Source organism: Podarcis bocagei, assembly GCF_964188305.1.
Source record: "Podarcis bocagei genome assembly, chromosome: 5".
In the NCBI taxonomy this organism is placed as follows: domain Eukaryota; kingdom Metazoa; phylum Chordata; class Lepidosauria; order Squamata; family Lacertidae; genus Podarcis; species Podarcis bocagei.
The window spans coordinates 5,456,772-5,478,592 of record NC_138129.1 but is presented as its reverse complement, the minus strand read 5'-3'; the positions used below and the strand labels follow the sequence as shown (position 1 = coordinate 5,478,592).

At 50.3% G+C, this 21,821-nt stretch overlaps 1 protein-coding gene across 2 annotated transcripts in view; it reads right to left on the bottom strand.

Moving 5' to 3' along the window:
* Positions 1 to 3,011: 3,011 nt before the first annotated feature.
* Positions 3,012 to 21,821, bottom strand: part of CSNK2A1 (casein kinase 2 alpha 1) — a 47,976-nt gene continuing 29,166 nt past the window's right edge. For both annotated transcript variants that reach the window (XM_081196540.1, XM_081196541.1), the window contains 10 exons: positions 21,659 to 21,760; positions 19,912 to 19,962; positions 18,642 to 18,701; positions 16,454 to 16,537; positions 14,713 to 14,823; positions 11,009 to 11,110; positions 8,918 to 9,018; positions 8,285 to 8,433; positions 6,871 to 6,957; positions 3,012 to 6,026 (listed from right to left, as the gene is read on the bottom strand). In XM_081196540.1, the coding sequence (XP_081052666.1) occupies positions 5,911 to 6,026; positions 6,871 to 6,957; positions 8,285 to 8,433; positions 8,918 to 9,018; positions 11,009 to 11,110; positions 14,713 to 14,823; positions 16,454 to 16,537; positions 18,642 to 18,701; positions 19,912 to 19,962; positions 21,659 to 21,760 (963 nt within the window). In that variant the 3' untranslated portion in view covers positions 3,012 to 5,910. The remainder of the gene's footprint in view (positions 6,027 to 6,870; positions 6,958 to 8,284; positions 8,434 to 8,917; positions 9,019 to 11,008; positions 11,111 to 14,712; positions 14,824 to 16,453; positions 16,538 to 18,641; positions 18,702 to 19,911; positions 19,963 to 21,658; positions 21,761 to 21,821) is intronic.

The following is a 21,821-nucleotide window of genomic DNA, read 5'->3' as shown; positions in this document are numbered from 1 at the left end:
TGGCGCTAGGCAACGCAGCCAAGGGGCGGGGGCTCCGGGGACCTTTGGCCCCGCACGTCGATGCTGGACTTCAATTCCCATCAGCCCCAGCAAGGAAGACTAATGGCAGGGGATGATGGGAAGTGTAGTTCAGCAGCATCTGAGGGGATTAAGGTTCTCCACACATGGCCCACGTGGCTGCTAAAGTCTCATTTCAGTCCAAGTATATACAATTTATTAAAATTGTTTGATAAATCAATGTATCAGCTTATTACATTTATTACATATATCTATATCCCTATAGATATATATAATTTATACTTCATCACAGGGCAGTTTGCAACATAAAATGGTAAAGTTCTGGCCAATTCTGTGCATCTATTAAGTCCAGGGGCCTTATTCCGGCCGAGGGCCAAACTGCCTTCTGGGCAAGCTTTCGGGGGCCACATTGTCATTGGTGGGCAGGGCCAGAGGCAAAAATGGGCAGGGCAACCAAAGCAGCATTTCCCTTTGGGTGCAGTAGCCTCAATCCTACAAAGGCTTGTGCAACCCTCTCTATCCTCCACCCATTGCCCAGCCAGACAAAAAAACTCAAGGAGGGAGCGCAAAATCCCCCTTTTCTGTCTGCTGCTCCTCCTGGGGCTACTGAGCAGAGAGGAAGGTGGGTGGGCAGTCCCAGCTGGGGCCACCACACAGCAGCCCCCCAACCAGGGCGATATCACCAGCAACTGGCATTCAGAAGCCCCTGCACGAAGGAAACAGAGCAAAGCCTGTGGTGGCTAGGAGCCATTGAAAGCCCTTTTCTTCCCTGTGAATCTGTCCCAATTCTCTCTTAAAGCCATCCATGTCTGCGGCCAACGCTACCTCCTGTGAGAGCAAATGCCAACTAGATGGAGACATGGGCAAGGTCTCGGTTTTCAAGTTGATGTCTTACTTGAATTTTACCGTAAATAGTCTCGATAACCCCTTCATGGATCACTGCCTTGCAAAGGGGCTTGAATAACTCAGAGAAGCTATGAAACTATGCCAAGCAGGGCATCCAAGATGGACAGGTCGTAGTGGAGAGTTTTGACCAAACGTGATCCACCTGGAGGAGGAACCGGCAAGCCACTCCAGTATCCCTGCCAAGAAAACTCCATGGACAAAAATTGATGCTTTTGAATTCTGGTGCTGGAGGAGACTCTTGAGAGTCCCATGGACTGCAAGAAAATCAAACCTCTCCATTCTTAAGGAAATCAGCCCTGAGTGCTCACTGGAAGGACAGATCCTGAAGCTGAGGCTCCAATACTTTGGCCACCTCATGGGAAGAGAAGACTCCCTGGAAAAGACCCTGATGTTGGGAAAGATGGAGGGCACAAGGAGAAGGGGATGACAGAGGACGAGATGGTTGGACAGTGTTCTTGAAGCTACCAGCATGAGTTTGATCCAACTGCGGGAGGCAGTGGAAGACAGGAGTGCCTGGCATGCTCTGGTCCATGGGGTCACAAAGAGTCGGACACAACTAAACGACTAAACAACAAGAAGCCTCGAGAAGTTGCTTATAAGCGGAGGCCCTGTTACCCAAACGCTCGTTATATGAAAATTTACTTATCCAAACACAAGGAATCAGTACCCAAACCTCACTACACACGCAGCATATTCAATGTCCATTCTGCTGAACCTTTGTGTTGTGCTGTAAAAAAAATAAGCAGGCTTAAGTGAGCCTTATTTTTTGTTTTGCTGGTCTGCGGCAGTCATTTTGCCTGAAATTATGGTGGGGAGGACGGGGGAGAGGTCGGACATGCAAGAGAGCATTTTTTCCCCTTCCATTGTTTGCAAGGTTTCAGAGAGTTCCCCTGGTTTCTTCCCCATCATTTGGAGGTCAAAATTCTGGGGTCAGGAACAGTTTTTCTGGGGAAACTCAGCCAGATGGGCCGGGTATAAATAATAAATTATTATTATTATTATTTGAGATTTCCCCACAGGAATTAATGGAAATCGTCAACTCATCATGCAAATGCTCGCCAAACAATTCATTGAGAGCATATAATGTTTTGAAAGCGATCTCTGTATCTTGGAAATAGCAGAAGGGTTCCAACCAAAATTAAAATGAAGGGAAGGCAGGAGTGACTGAACAATTAAAAAATAATTTCTATCCCATCCTCTTTTTGAAGATGGACAGGGTGGAAAAGTGAAGATGATAAACCGCTCAGATTGGGTCACATTAGTCATATAGGACGACCCAGAAAGGACTCTTTATAGCTCCAGAGCTGGGAGACACCAAATAAATTTTACCGAAGTTACAGCAAAAGGGAAAAAAGCAGATGGAGCTTCATCACCCTCTGCTGGCCAGTCCAAAGAAAGAAGGCACATCATCGCCATTCCATTCTTTGATTAGCAGGACACAGAAAGAACACAACCTGTTGGCTGGTGACTTGGCCTGGTCAATACTGCTGCAAATCTTGGATGCAAGAGCTTTTTTTGTGTGGCGTCCGTCTGTCTCGAGAGGCAATGGAGGGCACCTCCAGAGGTTAAGTGAAACCACTGGAGAATCAGAGCCTGCTGCGGCTGCAGAGACCGGTAACTCATCACTTCCTCCTGCATAGTTTTGGCTATGTTTGCAACACCGAAGGGACCTCCCCAGGGTGCAAGCCTGGGCGGTAGGTATGGAGGTCCTGGGATGCCCAGATGACAAGACCTCTCTCTCGGCCTCACTGATGGGATCCACAGGGAAGCAGGACAATGAGTTTGGCACCAGCTTGGCTGCAGGAGTTGCCAGGATGAAGCATACAAGGTGCAATCCAACCATCTTAGGGACTCCACTCCAGATCTGTGTGAGGTTTACTCCTGAGCCTTTTCTTCTCCTGAGGATATCTTGCAAGGCTGCAGAGGTTTAGGGTCAGAGAGTTCTTTCTCCTAGATGGGCTTTGTTCCCAGGTGGACAACCTCCACCTGCCCCTCACTTCCCTCTACCACACGTGCGGAAATCACAAAATCCCTGAGGATTCCCTACTACCGCCTGCTTTTAAAATGGAGCGACTACTGGGCTGGGGTGTAGTTTAGTTTCAATTATTTTATTTTAAAAAAATTAAAGACCTCCATGGCACAACTTCTTCCCAGCACAGTTAAGGGTTAGTTCTGAACAAGTACAATACAATTACAACCAATAAATTCAAAAGGAAAACAACAAAATAATAATAATAATCTAAATTTCAACAGATAAAAATAAAAAGGATCACTTCAAGCAAGATTAAAAAAAACCTTTTCTTTTCTTCTTTTTAAAAAAACCTTTTTTAAAGTTTAGTTGCCAACAAGACTATCTGTATTGGCAATTGATTTTCCTGCCATCTAACACAATGCAGGGGGGGGGGCGGTGAAACCAGGAAGTGCTGAGAAATCCTTTTAAAAAATGTGTTCTGATACAAGGTATACAGATGAGGTAATTTACAACACAGATGCTGTTAACAATCTGCAGTTTCCTCGCGCTCCTTTCAAGACTGCTGCTTGGGTGCGCAGCAAAACTGGCATTAAGGACGGAGAAGGAAATTTGCTTGCATCGCTCCCTGAATCAGAAACCTCCTGCTCTCCCCTCACCTTCTCATGATTTAAGGTTGGATGCTTACTGAAATTTGCGCCCTGGGTGGGCTCTCCTCTCAACTGGTCTGCGACGTTAGGATACCCTTTTGCCAAGTTAAGGAGGTGACAGGAGGGAAAATTATCGCCTGCTTGAAGAGGTTTTTTGTAGGTCTCTCCATGCCGGTGCAAAGATGGGCACAACATCTCTGAATGCTGAATCTTTCACAGCCACCGACTGTTGCCAAGAAGAGGTTGTCTAGCGTGGGCCTAGCTTTCACATCCAGAGGAGGCCATGAACCACCACAATTCCCCACCAGATTTTCCAATAAGCTACTGCCGCGTGAATTTTTAAGTCCGAACTAACTTTCCAAGGTGGTGGTGGGGAGGCCACGGAGAACGCAGTTCAGGGTCTCGTGTTCTTCGCTATGCAATTCACTCATGCTTCGACCACACCCTCAAAAGTGTCACAACCCAGAAGAACAAAAACGGGGGGGAAAGCAAAGTTAATAAAAACAGGAAGAAATACGTGGTTACCTAACTCCGACCCCCAAAAGTTGCATATATTATTGAAAAATCAAGTGATCGGTGCTCCCCCGGAGGCAAACCGCCTCTTGAAGTGGTTGTCGAACGAGGAGGCAACTCTGGAGGAAACGGGGAGGGGCTGCTGCGCCTCCAAGTCTCCCCCATCAGTGGTTTGAATCAGGCGCTGAACAGCAGCACGCAGAGAGCCACCCCTCTGTCCATCCTAAACTCCAGCGCTGCCGAGGTGCAAAAGGAAAAACGTATGCTGAGGGTCCGAGCGATGCTTTGGCTTGTGAGATGCTTCTGGTAAGGCTTCTTAGCGCTGTTTGCTACTAGAACCAAATCTGTGCACGGTGCAAAATAGACAGTGAAGGAGAAGCGGCCTGACCCTGTTCACCCACCTACCCCCAAGCCCCCCCCCCCGCTTCGTGGATTGGAGGGCCGCAAGCTGAGTTTTAAGAAGCGTGGCGCTGGCTCAGGGAGAACCTCTGCACAGGAAACGTAAAACCTAACCTTTTGATAAATTAAAAAAAAAACCCCAAGAGTTTTATTTACATCAAGGAATTCCAACACTGGATCTTTCAGCATAGGAAGAACAAGAGTTATATACACACACGCTCACAGGGGGAAGCAGATGCTCTCCACGGCTAGGGTTTCTGACAGGTCTACCATCTTGTTCCTTGCTCTCTTTTCCTTTCTCTGTCAAAGTCTCGAGGCTGTTCATACCTCCCCCACCCCTCCGCTTTCTATTTACAAGACCACGAGTTAGGTTAAAAATAAAACGAAAAGCAAAAAACGAAACCCCAGCATTCAGCGGCATCTCTCGCCACATGGCACGTGAGAGGAAGGTGAGTAGGTGAATTGTCCCACTGTCAGTTTGCATGGTCCAGTTTGGGCGGAACCAACCAGCCAACCAGAAGCTTGAGTTGCTTTTAGAGAGAGATACCCACTGACAAATGCATTTCCAAAATACCAAACCAAGAAGACATTGATGGATCTTGCCAGGGGGAAGCGGGAAAGAGAGAGCGACTTATGGGAAGATGCCAAGACTCCTTTCAAAGGGACAAGGCAGCTTCCTTCTGACTTGGATCAGAAACGTGAAAACTTCCGAACAAGGACACGTGCAAGGGGGGAGGTGCTGCCGGTGAGCCACGGGGGCTCACAGGAGAAGACCCCATTCCTACACGGAAGCTGCCGTCCCACAAACCTTTTGCTGCAACTTAGAATATTTATTTTTTGGTAGCGGAAACTCCTCCCACTCTAGCTGTCAATCGCAAAGAGGCAAAAACGGCGCAACCGCTGCTTAAAGACCTTCGTCCGTCCCGGCTGCCTTTTGAGGAGCACAACGCAGGAATTCCCAAAAGGGGGAGAAAGCGAAATGTCCTTGCAAGTCTCACCCCTCACCCTATCCCTGACGCGGCATCAGCCAGCAGAAAGGAATGGGGAAAGAGGGAGAGCTTTCCGGCAAGAACCGAGACCCTCGAGATACAAAGGCGTATCGCCTTGGATCTTAAAAATAATAAAATGAACAGGGAAAGTGTTGGGGGCGGGGAGAATTGTCCACGAAATACTCCATCTGCAGATTTTGTCAGGGAACCCCCTGAGATACGAAAAGTTCAAGTAAAAAAGGGGGGGAAATCGGCCTATATATTTTTCTTTTTTTATGACTGAACTACTATAAATCCACAAGCAACTGTTCAGACATAACTCCTCCAAAGCATTCCATCCCCTCCCTTCTCCCTCCCCACAACGCCGGCCACAAGCGGCTGCTGTTGTCCTGGGGAAGGGGGTGGAGGAACGACCTCGGCCCCAACCCGGCTCCGGTCAGGCTTCTGGGAGACGGGGTGTGCTCCTCTACTGCTGGGCTCCCGCGGCAGCTGGAACTGGCATACCTAGGGTGTTGGCAGCAGCTATCACAGGCGAGCCCGCTAGAGGCCCCAGGGGTGAAGACGTTGGCACTGAAGAAAGCCCTAGATGGGAAGGAGAAGAGTGTTAGAGCCACAGAGGGGGCAGTTTCGCGTCAGAGTGTGGGGCCAGTGGCCCTGTCAGAGCCCAGCACCTTTGGGCCACTGCAGAAACGCTTGCTAACTCACTGCTGAACACATAAGCCAGCCACACAGAGAAAGCATCAAGGTAAAGGGACCCCTGACCATTAGGTCCAGTCGTGAACGACTCTGGGGTTGCGGCGCTCATCTTGCTTTATTGGCCGAGGGAGCCGGCGTACAGCTTCCGGGTGACGTGGCCAGCATGACTAAGCCGCTTCTGGTGAACCAGAGCAGCACACGGAAACGCCATTTACCTTCCCACCGGAGCGGTACCTATTTATCTACTTGCACTTTTTTTGGAGTGCTTTCAATCTGCTGGGTTGGCAGGAGCTGGGACCGAGCAACGCAAGCTCACCCCATAGAAAGCATCAAAGCAATGCTTTAAAAAATCAAAAATCAATCTGCGATGGTTCTTTCGCATGTACCACCACCTGACGATTAAGCTATAAAGTGATAAGCGAGCCATGTGCCAGCCAGCCCCTTTGAGAGTCCTGGCACTTTGAAAGCAAGTGGGGAAAATGGCACTGACACTTGGGCTCTGTCTTTTGTGTATCTGTGTTCCGAATGCTTTCTGGAAACTGATTTGGCAGCAGTTTGTTGTGGGAAAGCAGAATAAACTCAAATCAATCAACCAAACTCATGCAAACAGCTGGAACAGTGGGGTTTAAAGCATTTCCCAGACTGTACCACCTCTGGCTGTGGGATGAGGCTTGCCCGGCAGAGGCCCAGTAGCCCGTGCAGACACGAGCGTGGCCGATTGTGGACCCACCTGACAACATACTGGCGCTGCTGACGGGGGTGCTGCTGCCCGGCATGTTGGTTGAGCTCATCCGAGCCTGGTCCTTCACTATGGGGTCTGCAAAACACAAACAAACCAGGCATCTTGATTAATACAGGGGGTGGGTGCACTCCCGTTATTTCTGAATCACACATATTGCATGCCATTCAACTGATTAGATCTGGGTGATATATTGGTAAATTGTCTGAAACCAGTATGGCAATACCGGTTTCAGACATTATGAGCTGGAAATGCATTGCGGTGGCCGGGAAGCCATGATGTATTCCCTGCCCAAATTGCCCGCAGACGGTGGGGAGGAAGCAGCAGCTGAGAAACATTCCATACATCACGATATATCAGCACACTGTGGTATTTAGCTGCTGGTATATCACAATGTTGAAAACCAGGTATCACCCAGCCCTACAGCTGGTGATCACAGGTTTCATTTATTTAAGCAGGGAAGTCTCCAGCCACGGAGGCTGTGAAGAGAAGCTGGAATATGGATGGGAAGGCCTGGCAAGAATCCCATGTCACACATGCAGCCTTGCATATTGGGAAGGCAAGTATTGCTGGAGATGCAGCTTGGTGCTTTGGGTTTGGCATGACAACTGCTGAATTACTCTCTGTTTCCTAACAGCTATAGTTCACACAAGTTGCAGAACCCAGGTTTTGTTGGTAGGTGCGAAAAGCCAGGGCTGCTGCAGCGCAGAGAAATCTCATCCCTGAGCTGGAGGTTATCCGGATGGAGGAAAAGAAGGCAAGGCAAACTGTCTGCCTCCTCTTAAAAACATCCCTCATCAGGATGGCAACTCACTGGTAGATCAATTGTGGAGTGTGATTTGGGACCGGTGCGATCTAAACAGGTTTCACTATACCCAAGAGAGCTTCCCACTGGCGGGGATGGGAAAGGGGGAAGCAAAATCCCCAAACACTTTTATTCCCACAAGTGCTTGTGACAACAGGACATATACAGGGCGAGTCCTTTAAAAGAATACACACGTTCCACGGGGCCTCTTTTAAAAGACTCACCCTGTAATATTGAGACACAAAGCAGCATCTTCGGCTGCAAAATTGCCTGACAGTCAAGAGGCAGATTCTTCATGAATGTGGAATATTTTCACAAGAACTGCAGGATTCAGCTGGGCTGTTTCGGAAGCTCAGGGATGGGAGAGAACGGGCAGCTTACTTTCCCCCACCTCCTTTTACCGCCCCAAATCAAGCTCGGCTCCGATGAGATTTTGCCATATGCAGCTCACAGATTTTGAAGTTATTTTGTGTGCCAACATGGCTTTTCAAGGAAGGAGAAACGGGCTCAGAATGCCCTTTATGGTGTACCTCTCCCTCCTCCCTGACAGTTGCCCCTTTGAAAGTCTGAAAAGCTAGGCCCATGGAGGGCCAGACTCACAGAAGTAAGGGTGCTCCATGGCTTCTCTTGCCGTCAGACGGGATTGGTGGTCGTATCGCAGCAACTTGTCCAAGAAATCCAGGGCCTCGGGGCTGACCAAATGCTGATTCTCGCTGTGGACGAAGCGCTCCCATCGCTTGCGGGAATGCCTATGAGCCAGGCGGGGGGGAGAACACAGAGTGAATGGATGAGTCCCCCTTGGACAGCCTCTGTTAACCTTACCAGCATACAAGTATTTCTGCACGTTGTCAGCGACTCTTAAGAATGGAAAGAGGAACGCACACAAGTAACTCAAAGTCAAGTCGCCTGCCGTTTCTATAGCGCCTTACAAAGCAGTTTCAACACTGCATCGTTTTAGAGATGCAGGTGGAAGGAAGCGAAAAGGACATGTCCCTTCCAGACCTCTAAATAGACAAAAAGAGAAGACATCTCAAGGCAGCCCTGTCTAGGCAAGTTTTTAATGTTTGATGCTATATTGTGTTCTTTTATCTGTTGGAAGCCGCTCAGAATGGCTGGGGTAACCTAGTCAGTTGGGCAGCCAACTATTATTATTATATTATTGGTTTATGGAACTGGGGAGGGGATGGCCTCAAAAAGTTTGGGAAGCACTGTGTTAAATCAATCTCATCTTACCTGCCCAAGATGTCGTTGAAACGGGGGTCAAGCTCAATGTTGTATTTGTCAATGTAGTCGTACAGGTCTTCTGTCCCGAGCACCTTAGCTATTCTCACCAACTGTGAACAGAAGGCGTAAGCCAGCATGTGGAATGTAGCGGCTGGGAGACGGAGCAACGGATCGGGGAGGCCCCCTGTTCAAGTCTTGCCTCTGGCACGATCTCACTTTGGGCAAGGCACTCTTCCCGGTCGGCCTCAGTCCGTCCACCCACCCGCCAATACCGGGAACAACATTACTGAGTTCCCTTACAGGGTCACTGTAAGGATCACAGCTAGGTAATAAAGGCCAAGCGCTCTAAACCCTTGAAAGCACTATATGAGTGTTAATTATAATGACAGCTCATCTTTATATTTTGAGATTACCGCCCTGTGTACAAGCCACAGGATGGTTGACAACAAGCAAATGGGATTTTAAAAAAAAATCCATAAAGCAACTAATGCTTTTTTAAAAAACAAGTAGCAAATCAATAGGGAACAGCTGCTAATAGCAGCAGCCATCAGGTTTCTCCTTCTCCAAATGCCTGCTGAAAAAGATGTGCCTGAACTATAGAGAGACGGGGCAAAATGTACTTCATTAAGGAGCGAGTTCTCTAAATTCACACAAAGAGCCTCCCTGTGTCAGCCACAGAACAGGCCCATGTGACACCAAGTGCCATTAAAAAACCTTACAATGGGAACACCAATCTTGACTTTGGTGAAATGTGATTTCCCCAAATAAGCAGCTTCAGCTGGAAGACGGTGATCACAGCCACTTCAGGCACCAGGAGGTTAACTTCCCCCCTGGCAGAAACACGAGCTTCTCGGGGCAGTTGTGAGATATTAGAAAACAGGATATGATCACTGTCACCCACCCGACAATCCCTGGCAGCTGCTCTTTGTTTCCCCATCAAAGAGTATTTGCAGGGCAAGTCAAGAGCAGTGGCGTCGCAAGGTGGGGGCGGGGGCGGTGAACCCCAGGTTCCACGCCTGGGAGGGTGACAAGAAGGCACCCCGTGGGGTGCTTGCCCGGGCGTGGAGGTGCGAGCAGCCATCGCGCCGCCACAGCCGCACGTGGAAGATCCTCCATTTGCGGCTGCAGCCGCGAGCAGAGGATCCCACCACCGTCTGCACGGCTCTCGGGCGGCGCCGGTGGCAAACCGCTACGTACAACGCATGCGCGGTGTTGCATGCATGCGCTGTGCGTAGCGATGCCGCACATGTGCTGTACATAGCGGTTTGCCACCGGTGCCACTGGAGCGCCGTACAGACGGCAGTGGGATCCCTACACCCTTGCTCACTGTAAGCGGCTCCCGCTTTGCTGCTTTACAGCGAGCTGGGGGGGGGGGAGGGAGGAGGATGGACCGGAGACGTGGCTCCCGAGAGGATGAGCTGTGCAGCTTTGCCAGTGCCCCAGCAAAGCGACATAGCTCCCCCCTTTCCTCTGACGGCTCGGGGTACTTGGGAGTTGCGGGAGTGGGGGCGCAGAGAAGTAGGAAGGGGGGGTGGACATTCGGCACCCGCCCGTGACTCCCAAGCCTACCCCGAGCTGTCGATGTGGGGGGAGGGTGTGACAAGAAATATTCCACACCGGGTACCACCTGGGCTTGCTACGCCTCTGGTCAAGAGATCTGTTTGGCAAGGGAGCCTTGGATGAACATGGGCTGGCATTAGGCTGCCATACTCAGAGCACACCCAGTGACGTCTAACTCTTGAGTCTGGCTTAGCCGAATACCACCCATGTACATTGCTTCATGTCACCTTGCAGCCAATACGTGCTAGCTAAAATCTACTGGAAACCACAGAAACCAGACTGAAAGAGAAACTGAAATTTATATCTGTGACCCATGGTAGCACCATTCATATGTGCAGGTCCTAACTGGAGGTGGCGGCGATCAAATGAGAAACGTGCATGTGAGCCAATCCAGTGAATTCTTGATTTTTTCCAACCCTTGGGAAGCTGAGAACATGCAGAACAGAGACGTCACAGAGGAAGAGAAAGCCCTGTGCCTGAACATCACCATCATCTCTCTCTCTCTCTCTCTCTCTCTCTCTCTCTCTCTCTCTCTCTCACCTGATCATAGTTATCATGACCATGGAAGAAGGGCTCCTTTCGGAAGATCATGCTGGCGAGCATGCAGCCCAAGCTCCACATGTCCAAGCTGTAGTCGTACATCTGCAAAGGAAGCAAAAGTAGGCCCATCAGTCTGGTGCACTTAGCAGGCGTGAAAGGGGCAAAAAGAAGACTGCAAACAAAGCCCTGTTGCGTGTGAAGAAGAAGAAGAGAAGAGTTTGGATTTGATATCCCGCTTTATCACTACCCGAAGGAGTCTCAAAGCGGCTAACGTTCTCCTTTCCCTTCCTCCCCCACAACAAACACTCTGTGAGGTGAGTGGGGCTGAGAGACTTCAGAGAAGTGTGACTGGCCCAAGGTCACCCAGCAGCTGCAGGTGGAGGAGCGGAGACGCGAACCCGGTTCCCCAGATTACGAGACTACCGCTCTTAACCACTACACCACACTGGCTCTCCCCATGACAAGTTGACAGAAAAACACATCCCCATGACAAGTTGACAGCAACCAGCTTGGCACAAAGAAAATACACACTACAGGGTGAGGAGTCCCTGTAGTTCTTCAGGGGTTACTCAAATCTGAATGTTCACTGGAAGGATTGGACTCTCCTTCACTGGAGGTTTTTATGGCTGGTTGGCCACCTGTCATGGATGCTTTAGTTGAGATTCCTGCATTGCAGAGGGTTGAACCCTTCCAATTCTACGATTCTGTGTTAGTGGAACCAGGCAGAGGGCCTTCTCAGTAGTGGCGCCAGCCCTGTGGAACGCCCTCCCATTAGATATCAAGGAAATAAGCAACTATCTGACTTTTAGAAGACATTATTGTATTTTAATATTTTGCTGGAAGCAGCCCAGAGTGGCTGGGGAAACCCAGCCAGATTGGGGGGGGGGGGTTATAAATTACAGTGGTGCCTCGCAAGACGAAATTAATTCGTTCCACAAGTTTTTTCTTCTTGCTAGTTTTTCGTCTTGCGAAGCACGGTTTCCCATAGGAATGCATTGAAAATCAATTAATGCGTTCCTAGGGAAACCGCTTGCCAGGTTGGCGGTGCGGAGAAGGGCTTTTCTCCGCACCGCAAGCCTTCAGGACAGGTACGGGAACAGAGGGGAAGGCGCGCAGCGCTTTCCCTCTGTTCCCGGGGCTTGCGTGGGAGGAGGGTTTTTCCTCCCCACCGCCAACATTCAGAACAGCATTCTGAATGTTGGCGGTGGGAAGGAAAACCCTCCTCCCACCCCAAGTCTTCAGGAAAGCCATCCGATGCCGGGCGGCGGAAGGAGACGTTCCCCCCCCCCCCGCGGGGCATCGGAGCTTCGTTCCGATGTCCGGCGGCGGGAGGAGACGTTTCCCCCCCCCGCGGGGCATCGGAGCTTCGTTCCGATGTCCGGCGGCGGGAGGAGACGTTCTCCCCCCCCCCCCCCGCCGGGCATCGGAGCTTCGTTCCGATGTCCGGCGGCGGGAGGAGACGTCCCCCCCCGCCAGGCATCGGAGCTTCGTTCCGATGTCCGGCGGCGGGAGGAGACGTTCCCCCCCGCGGGGCATCGGAGCTTCGTTCCGATGTCCGGCGGCGGGAGGAGACGTTCTCCCCCCCCCGCCGGGCATCGGAGCTTCGTTCCGATGTCCGGCAGCGGGAGGAGACGTTCTCCCCCCCCCCGCCGGGCATCGGAGCTTCGTTCCGATGTCCGGCGGCGGGAGGAGACGTCCCCCCCCCGCCGGGCATCGGAGCTTCGTTCCAATGTCCGGCGGCGGGAGGAGACGTTCTCCCCCCCCCGCCGGGCATCGGAGCTTCGTTCCGATGTCCGGCGGCGGGAGGAGACGTTTCCCCCCCCACGGGGCATCGGAGCTTCGTTCCGATGTCCGGCGGCGGGAGGAGACGTTCCCCCCCCCGCGGGGCATCGGAGCTTCGTTCCGATGTCCGGCGGCGGGAGGAGACGTTCTCCCCCCCCCGCCGGGCATCGGAGCTTCGTTCCGATGTCCGGCGGCGGGAGGAGACGTTCTCCCCCCCCCCGCCGGGCATCGGAGCTTCGTTCCGATGTCCGGCGGCGGGAGGAGACGTCCCCCCCCCCGCCGGGCATCGGAGCTTCGTTCCGATGTCCGGCGGCGGGAGGAGACGTTCTCCCCCCCCCGCCGGGCATCGGAGCTTCGTTCCGATGTCCGGCGGCGGGAGGAGACGTTTCCCCCCCCCCACGGGGCATCGGAGCTTCGTTCCGATGTCCGGCGGCGGGAGGAGACGTTCCCCCCCCCCGCGGGGCATCGGAGCTTCGTTCCGATGTCCGGCGGCGGGAGGAGACGTTCTCCCCCCCCCCGCCGGGCATCGGAGCTTCGTTCCGATGTCCGGCGGCGGGAGGAGACGTTCTCCCCCCCCCCGCCGGGCATCGGAGCTTCGTTCCGATGTCCGGCGGCGGGAGGAGACGTTCCCCCCCCCGCGGGGCATCGGAGCTTCGTTCCGATGTCCGGCGGCGGGAGGAGACGTTCTCCCCCCCCCCCCGCCGGGCATCGGAGCTTCGTTCCGATGTCCGGCGGCGGGAGGAGACGTTCTCCCCCCCCCCGCCGGGCATCGGAGCTTCGTTCCGATGTCCGGCGGCGGGAGGAGACGTTCTCCCCCCCCCACGGGGCATCGGAGCTTCGTTCCGATGTCCGGCGGCGGGAGGAGACGTTCCCCCCCCCCGCGGGGCATCGGAGCTTCGTTCCGATGTCCGGCGGCGGGAGGAGGTCCGAGGACAGTGGGGAAGACGCGCTGCGCTTCCCCGCTGTCCCGGAGACTTCCCTATGGGCTGTCGTCTTGCGAAGCAAGCCCATAGGGAAATTCGTTTTGCGAAGCGCCTCCAAAACGGAAAACCCTTTCGTCTAGCGGGTTTTCCGTCTTGCGAGGCGTTCGTCTTGCGGGGTACCACTGTATCATCATCATCATCATCATCATCTAAAAGCAGCCCTGTTTAGGGAAGTTTTTAATGTTTGATACTTTAGCGTGTTTTTAATATTATGTTGGGAGCAGTCCAGAGTAGCTGATTAAACCCAGCCAGATGGGCGGGGTTTAAATAAATTATTATCATCATCATCATTGTTCTTTCAAGGAACAACACCCAAGAGAGAGAAGCAGATTCTTTCATCTGCTGAGACCACTGCCATGTTACAAACAGGGACAATCCATACCTGATTCAGGCCCAGAGACTGGTCCATTGGGAAGAATGGGGCACTTCCCCACCAACCTCAATCTGCATCCAAGCCAGCCCCAACTTGCCTGCCTGCCTTCTGGCAACCAGAGAGAGGCAATGGGCGTCACCTTCTTCCTCTTTTAGTGTCAGTGCTGACCTTGCAGAACTCAGCGAGGAGGAGCTCGGTGCAGGCAAAACCAGAATTAGTTGACTGTGGCTCCACCTGCTGGCAGCCTCCTGCCTTACACCCCTGCAAGCCCCAGATGGGCAGCAGCCAACACTCTTTGGAGCAGAGTAAACAAAATGAACCCTCCATCAATTCCACACCCAAACTGAAAGCTAAATAGGTAAGGATGCAGTTAGCACCAGGGGTGTCTAAAATGAGAATGGAAGGAAATGCAGTTCTACCTGGAGGGGAAGGGGGAAAGAGAAACGTTCAACTGATTTTTCTAACCGTAGGGCTGAACGCGCAAGTACTTGAGCCTGCTTGTGTTCTTTAATTTTTTTGTACTGCTTTTCCACAAAGCTGATTATTTCCGTAGCCGGGACAGTTACCTGATAATCTACGAGGAGCTCTGGGCCTTTGAAGTATCTAGAAGCCACTCGGACATTGTACTCTTGGCTAGGATGATAGAATTCAGCCAAACCCCAATCTATTAGCCGGAGCTAAAAAGGGAAAAGGGAAAGGAGATTGAGGAGGAGGAGGAGAAAACTCTTTACCTTGGCCTGCATCTTCCAGTGACTGTGCAGATTGCTTGCTGCAGGAAATAACAGCATCAGAAATAAATGGGATGTTATGAAATGATGCGAAGATTTAATTGAGCGGAAGCGCAAAACGTAACTGACACCATCTGGCGTGGTCAGGGACAAAAATAGTGCAATCGAACTATTGAACTGTGAGTGAGAGGGAGGAGTAGGAGGGCAGAGGATAATTCTGCTCTGATGAGTAGCCAAGGCCTGGAAAATAGGAGTCAAGCCACCAAAAAGCAGTGTTTCTCAGATGAAAGATCAATAATTACAGCAATGAATAGCTTCGGCTCAAAGTTCACACAAGGGTAAATTAGACGAGCAGGCTGGGAGAAGAGAAAAATACAAAACGGAAGAAACTGAAAAAAATCAATTTGACCCTTGAAGAGTTGAAATGGGAGATGCAGAAAACATCCTTCTTCCTTCTCGGCACACCATGCACCGGCCTTTGCCCAACCTGGTGTCCTCCCCAATGTTATGGACTACAACTCCCATCAGTCTCAGCCAGGGCAGCCAATTCTCAGGGGCTATGGGAGCTGTAGTCCAAAATGTCCAGGAGGAACCACGTTGGGGAATCCTGCTGCTCCTTACCGATATATTGTGAACTGAAATCTACAGATGAATAGTGTGCAAATTTAATAAATAGCGAGAATAATAAAAATAACAGTATCTTTAACATTTTACACTGTACCTTGAAATGAGTGGTCATGTTTTTCCCCGAACGACAAACCGACCACCATCACCAGCCTCCCCTTTTGAGGTGTAGTCATAAGGAACATATCTTAGAACTTACTGTCAATTCACAAAAAATGGCGGTGAAGTCCAATAGGCTTGACCAGTATCCTGTATGAACCAACTCTGTTCTGGGACATGCTCCAGAACGCTTGTAACACAAAAGGGTTTTGCAGCACATACCCAGAGAAGGTTTGGTACGTAAAGTACTCAATGAAGGTAAAATGTCTGAACGCCAACAGGAGTTCTGAAGAAGCTAAACGTGCAAGATTTCACTCCTACCCTCCATACTAATCTCTTTTGGAAATCTCTTTTCCACTCCTGCTACTAACTGTTAGGATATTTCCGTTCCACCTTAAAAGGGAGCAGGCTTTGAGAGTCACAGAGTCTGCGTATTTCCTGTTCACAGAATGTTTATGTTTCCTATTGCTTTCGTTTTCTCTCTGTGTCTGGAGACACTGATGCAGGCAGTCATGTTTTTCTTTGTTCTGATCAACAGTGAATAAAACTTGTAAATAATGCTCTCCTGCGTGCAACTTCTGCTGTGAAGTGTGCATGAGCTCTGGAATGTGGCAAGCTACTTCTATAAACTCATGTCGCTAATTGCTGATACTGTATCTACGGGAGATCGATGGATCGTCCGGCAGCCGGCTTGGGGGCCATGATGGACTTTGTCTCCCTGGCAGTATCCCAACACTAACAGGCCACAAACACACACAACAGCAGCAGCAGCAGCAGCAGCGCACCAGAGGAATTTTGCTTCTGCCACAATTAAATCCCAACTAGAAACAGAGGACAAAGACCCCCCAAGCCTTACCTTTCTGTGCTCATGGTCAATCATGACGTTGTGGGGTTTGACGTCTCTGTGCATTATCCCCATACTGTGGCAATAATCCAGGGCCTGGGGAAAAGAGGCATGTGGATCACGAACAAGAGCCTAAGAACATCAGAACAGGCCAGTAGCCCACCTAGTCCAGAATCCAGTTCTCACAGTGGCTATAACCAGATGCCCGCGGGCATCAGAGATCAGATCCCCACCTCGCCCGTTTTAACTTTATCTGTATGGAAATCCGCATGGTGCTTTGCAGCCCTAAACAGAGCCTTCCCAAAGGTCGCAGGAGCGGAATCAAAGGGCAAGAGTGCCAGTTGAGTGGGGAGACACAGCCTTTTCACAAGGGAATGTCAGATGAAGCGTTCCCAATAGCTGGTCGAAAAGGAAGGGAGCTAATTAAACCTCCCTCAAGAGGGAGTTGCACAACTTACAACACCACAAAACAGAAAGGTCTTAGGTTCCAACCAGAAATGCTTGTGCTGTAGGTGGGATGCTAAACAAGGCTGCAGAGGCTGACTGGAGCAGGCAGGCAGGATCCATTGAAAGTTAGCCCTCCTTCCCACTTAAAGCCTCTCAGATTGCCACGTTACTGGAAGCTACAGTAGGTAGCTGTGCTGTGAAGCAGGAGTGGGGAACAGGTGGTCCCTCCAGGCACTGTTAAATTACAACCGCCGGAAGCCCCAGTCACCACGCATGGGCAATGGTCAGGGATTATGGGAGTTGGAGTCCAACAACATGTCAATGAGCACAGGTTCCCCACGCCTGATTAACTAAGAATATTGGGAGAGGCCAAAAGCTTCTGCAGCATCTATTGCCAAGCCTGCCCCATTGCACTATATGTAAGGCATCAACTTCCTAGCTCCAAGGCACTGGTCTTCAACTGCTGGGAGCTGGGACCTGCTAGTGGGTCATGGCCTGATCCAAGGCAGGTTTCACCTACAGGAGCACCACCACCCTGCAAATATATGGTAGAAGATTAAGAACTGGGTCCTCAAATGCATGCTTGAGTTAAAAGTGAGCCCTGGGCCTGAAAAAAGTGGAAGGGATTTCAATCAGCGTTAGAACTTCAGATATTCATCGCCAAATGGCACCTTAAACCCAGGTTATGTTCGCCACAACGGAATGTCTAGGCAGCAATGTTTTATTGCAGTGGGCTTTATTATTATTATCACCATCCATTTCATTTCTATACCGCTTTATAATTTGAAGAAAAATCTCAAAGTGGTTTCCCACACATTAAAACATCGAGACAGTCCAGAATAAAACGAATTCAACCTTCAAGGATTATATTTCAGACCCTTCTCTAAGTGGCATTTTGCTTTCCCCATATTGATCTGCCTACTTAATTTATATCGCTGCAGCACAGCAGAAGTACTCTAGGAAGGCAGTGTGGTGTAGAGGTTAAGAGTGTCAGACTAGGACCTGGGAGATCAGGGTTCAAATCCTCACTCAGTCATGAAGCTCACTGGATGACCTTGGAGTCAGTCGCAGCCTCTTCGCCTACCTCACAGGGTCGTTGTAGGGATTAACTGAGGAGGAGGGGTAAACCTTGGACTCCTTGGAGAAAAAGGTGGGAGGACAATGCAATGAATAAGCTCTTCTGCTTACCTGCATAAGAAATCTGGAGAGGCCAGAGGCAGATGGAGATGTCCGCTGAACAAACTGGCATCTAGAGATCTCCATGTCATCACAAATGGACCTACGCCAGTCGCAAAACGCGCCTAGCTAATTTCGAACACTGATTTCAACCATGTGCATGCCATAGGCTGCACCAGGGACCTCAAAGGGCCTGATAAGGCTCTTGGGCTTATGCTCTGCAACCCTGCTCTAATAAATCACATGCACAGTCCGCATGGCACTTGGAGCGAAGTACTGACAGCCATCAAGAACAGGCGCCAATATCCATGCTAAACATTACCAGTGCTAAATATTACTAGCACTTCTGGTAATCACGGTAATGGATTGATGGAACAAGTGACGGCTACGAGGCAAGCAGGATCTGCCTGGGCAATGTTAGGTTACGTCTGGAACACAAAGATTCCTCAGAATAACCAATGGAAGAGAGAAATCCTTCAACTCCTCAGGGCGGCTGGTTGCCATTTCTCAGCCAACCTCATGCTCTTCACACCCCCCCCCCCCAAATCCCAAACAGGAAGGGGAAAGGCAAACTCACCTTCAAGATTTCATACATGTAGAACCGGATGTCGTAGTCTGTTAACGTTTGGTATAATTGCTGTAAGACATCAACGTTAAAAAATTAAGTTTTCAAGCAACAAATTATGGGGGTTAGGGCTTTGCTTGTTTTTTTCTCACCCACTACGGGATGTGCTATGAGGAGGGTAATTCAGTATTTGGGGACATTATTGAGGCTCTGTCACACATTATGCAGAGACCAGTGCTTTTTCCCAAGGGGTATTCAAGGGTGCACAGTACCGGCACCTCTTTTTGTTGCTGTTAAAAAGTGTGGCACTTACTGTAACAACTTCATGGTGAGTACCAGCACCTATCGTTCTAGAAAAAGGCACTGGCGGAGACCAAGCTGGATTGCTACCAAGTGTACACTCAGGACAAAGCTGCAGCCAATCGTGACTCCCTAATGAGGGGACCTGTAAGTAACACATGTGCACCTGCATGCATGCACATTAACTACCTGCTTGCTGTGTTCATGTGCTCTTGGTTCTAGATCAGGGACGGCCAACTCCTAAGAGACTGAGATCTACTCACAGAATAAAAAACTGGCAGGGATCTACCCCTTTGTGGGGGGATCAGGGCAAAACTGTTGAGCTTTTTTAGGGAGGAAAATCCCTCTCTTTTTTTTTTAGAGGTTCAGGTGTCAAAGTTGTTGAGCTTTTTAGCTGGAGATTGACCAACAATGGAGGGTGGGGTGAGGGGGCCGGATTCTATTTTACCAATGCTAAGGAAAGAGAGCCAGCGATCAACCGCGATCTACCAAAACTTTGCAGGGATCTACCAGTAGATTGTGATCAACCTGTTACAAATCCCTGCTCTAGATGAACAACAGAGTTCCTAACCTACCTCACAGGGTTGCTGGGAATATAAAAATGGAGGAAAGGAGGGGGAGAACTACCTGTGCTGCCATGAGAGGGAGAGACAGACACACAATAAAATAAATGAATGAAATGCCATGTACAAAGTGCCTTTTGTAGACTGAACATGGGGGTGTTACTGTTATCTGCTGGAATAAACAAACTTTTATCCGGTGGAAGTAATTGGCCTTGGGTAACTTGATCGCACTTTACCAAAAACGACTTACATTTTTAATTTCCTTTTCATTAAAATCAGAACTGGGAGGGACCACAAAAGGTCATTTGGGTTGAACCCTCTGCCGATATAGGACGTTCACTATGGCAGCATCCCCCAAACCAGGCATGCATCCATCCTTAAATACTCTAAAACCCCAAAGGCTGAGTGACAAACCATACCTTAAAGTCTGTGTTGTTTACATGTTCGAAAACCAAGGCTGGGGTCCGAGACTAGGAGAAGGAAACCAAAACAGTCAGTCATGTTGGGACCTTCCTTGCTTTATAGGCCTAATACTTATCAACACAAACATGCCCTCACGTCTCCACCATCCTCTGTAGAAGGTTTCAAGCATCTGACTAGTTGTAGTTACACCAAATGCAATAGCCCACATTTCTACAAAATCTAGAAGGAACTGCAGGGAGGGGGAGCTTCCTCTGAGAGAAGCTAATCTGATTAAAAGGCCTGATCTGATTAAGCAATTCGAAAAAAGGATTAGAGGAAAACCAGAGAGCAAACAGGGAGCGGGGCTGTGCGGAAGTAATGCTGCATCTTATGATCAATAGATGCCTGAAATGCCAGCATGTTTTATATTTCATAAAGTGCTAGGAGTTCTCCTGCTGTGTCATTACTTGGGACGACAAAAGCAGCTCATACGTGTACACAATTCTGTGCTCTTTTTAACCTGCCACCCCATTCGAGTGAAGCATTTGCTACCTCTTTCTCACAGTCAGATGGATAAACGGGGAGAGGGGGGTTTGTAATTCACAAGCTGGCCCACTCGGCAGGCTTTCTACCCACTAAAAGCACAGCCCCCCAGAGCTCTTTCACAGCCCACATTTTCTGTGAGTGCGGACAGATTATTCAAGCAGGGGCGCATTACCTCTCCTCCCTTCCACAAAAGGACCGCGTAACCGGAAATGCCGAGATAATACAGCTTGACTGCACACTTGCACTCCCAGCGCTGAGCACCAGACACACACACAGAGAAAGTCATCGGTGTCAGAGACACAAGCAAAGAAGCTGTTCTTTGACAATCTATCTGCCTTGTCCTACTGACATCTGAAGACGAACACCTTTCTTGGCATCCTGCCGGAAAGGAGGCGAGGAACTTGTGACGCTTCCGATTGCTGCTGGCCCTCACGTTCCATCATCCCTGTCTATTAGCCCAACAGGTTAGGACTCAACAGTTGAGGTCCAATGGACCTCTGGAGGGCCAAAGGCTCACAACAAAGGGTCTCACAACATAAAAATACAAGGTAAAAAAACACAAAATAAATAATAATAAAAATAAGAGCAAACACAACCCAATAACCCCCTTCCTCCCTCAATTTTTTTTTTAAAGGGCATAGGATGTAAGTTGGAACAACCAAATCCCTGGTTAAAGAGGAACGTTTTTGCCTGGCACCTAAAGGTGTATAATGAAGGTGCCAGGCGAACTTCCCTAGGGAGAGCATTCCACAGATGGGGAGCCACTGCAGAGAAGGCCTGTTCTCATGTTGCCACCCTCCACACCTCTCGAGGAGGGGGCACACAAAGGAGGGCCTCCGGTGATCATTGCAGGGTCTGGGCAGGTTCATATGATAAGAGGAAGTCCTTGAGGTACTGCAGTCCTGAGCCGCTTAAGGCTTTATAGGTCAAAAGCAGCACTTTGAATTTAGTACTCGTCCAAAGGCCCAGTCCAGTCTAGCATTCAGTTTCCAGCAAATGGCAGCTACCTCTTCTTCATCTCCAGCACCTGACACTCAAAGGCAGGCTCTCTCTGCAGAAGCAGGTCCCACTGGGCTGCTATGATGACTCCGAAACACTGATGGATCTCTCTCCCCAGAGTTTCTCCAGCCCTTTTACGAACCAACTGTCACAGCTTCCTCTCTCCCCTCCGCTTACCGCGCAGTCCTGGAGCTGCTCCAGAACCTCAGAGCTACTCACCACAGGGTCTTTCACTATATCTGCAAGGGTGATGATGTTGGGGCCGCCTCGCAAGTTCTCCAAGATTTTGATTTCACGCTTGATTTTCTTCTTTTTCACAGGCTGGTGAGAGAAATGCCTGTTTACCCAAGGCAATGTTTCAAGCCCAAGTGAAGCCAGTGAG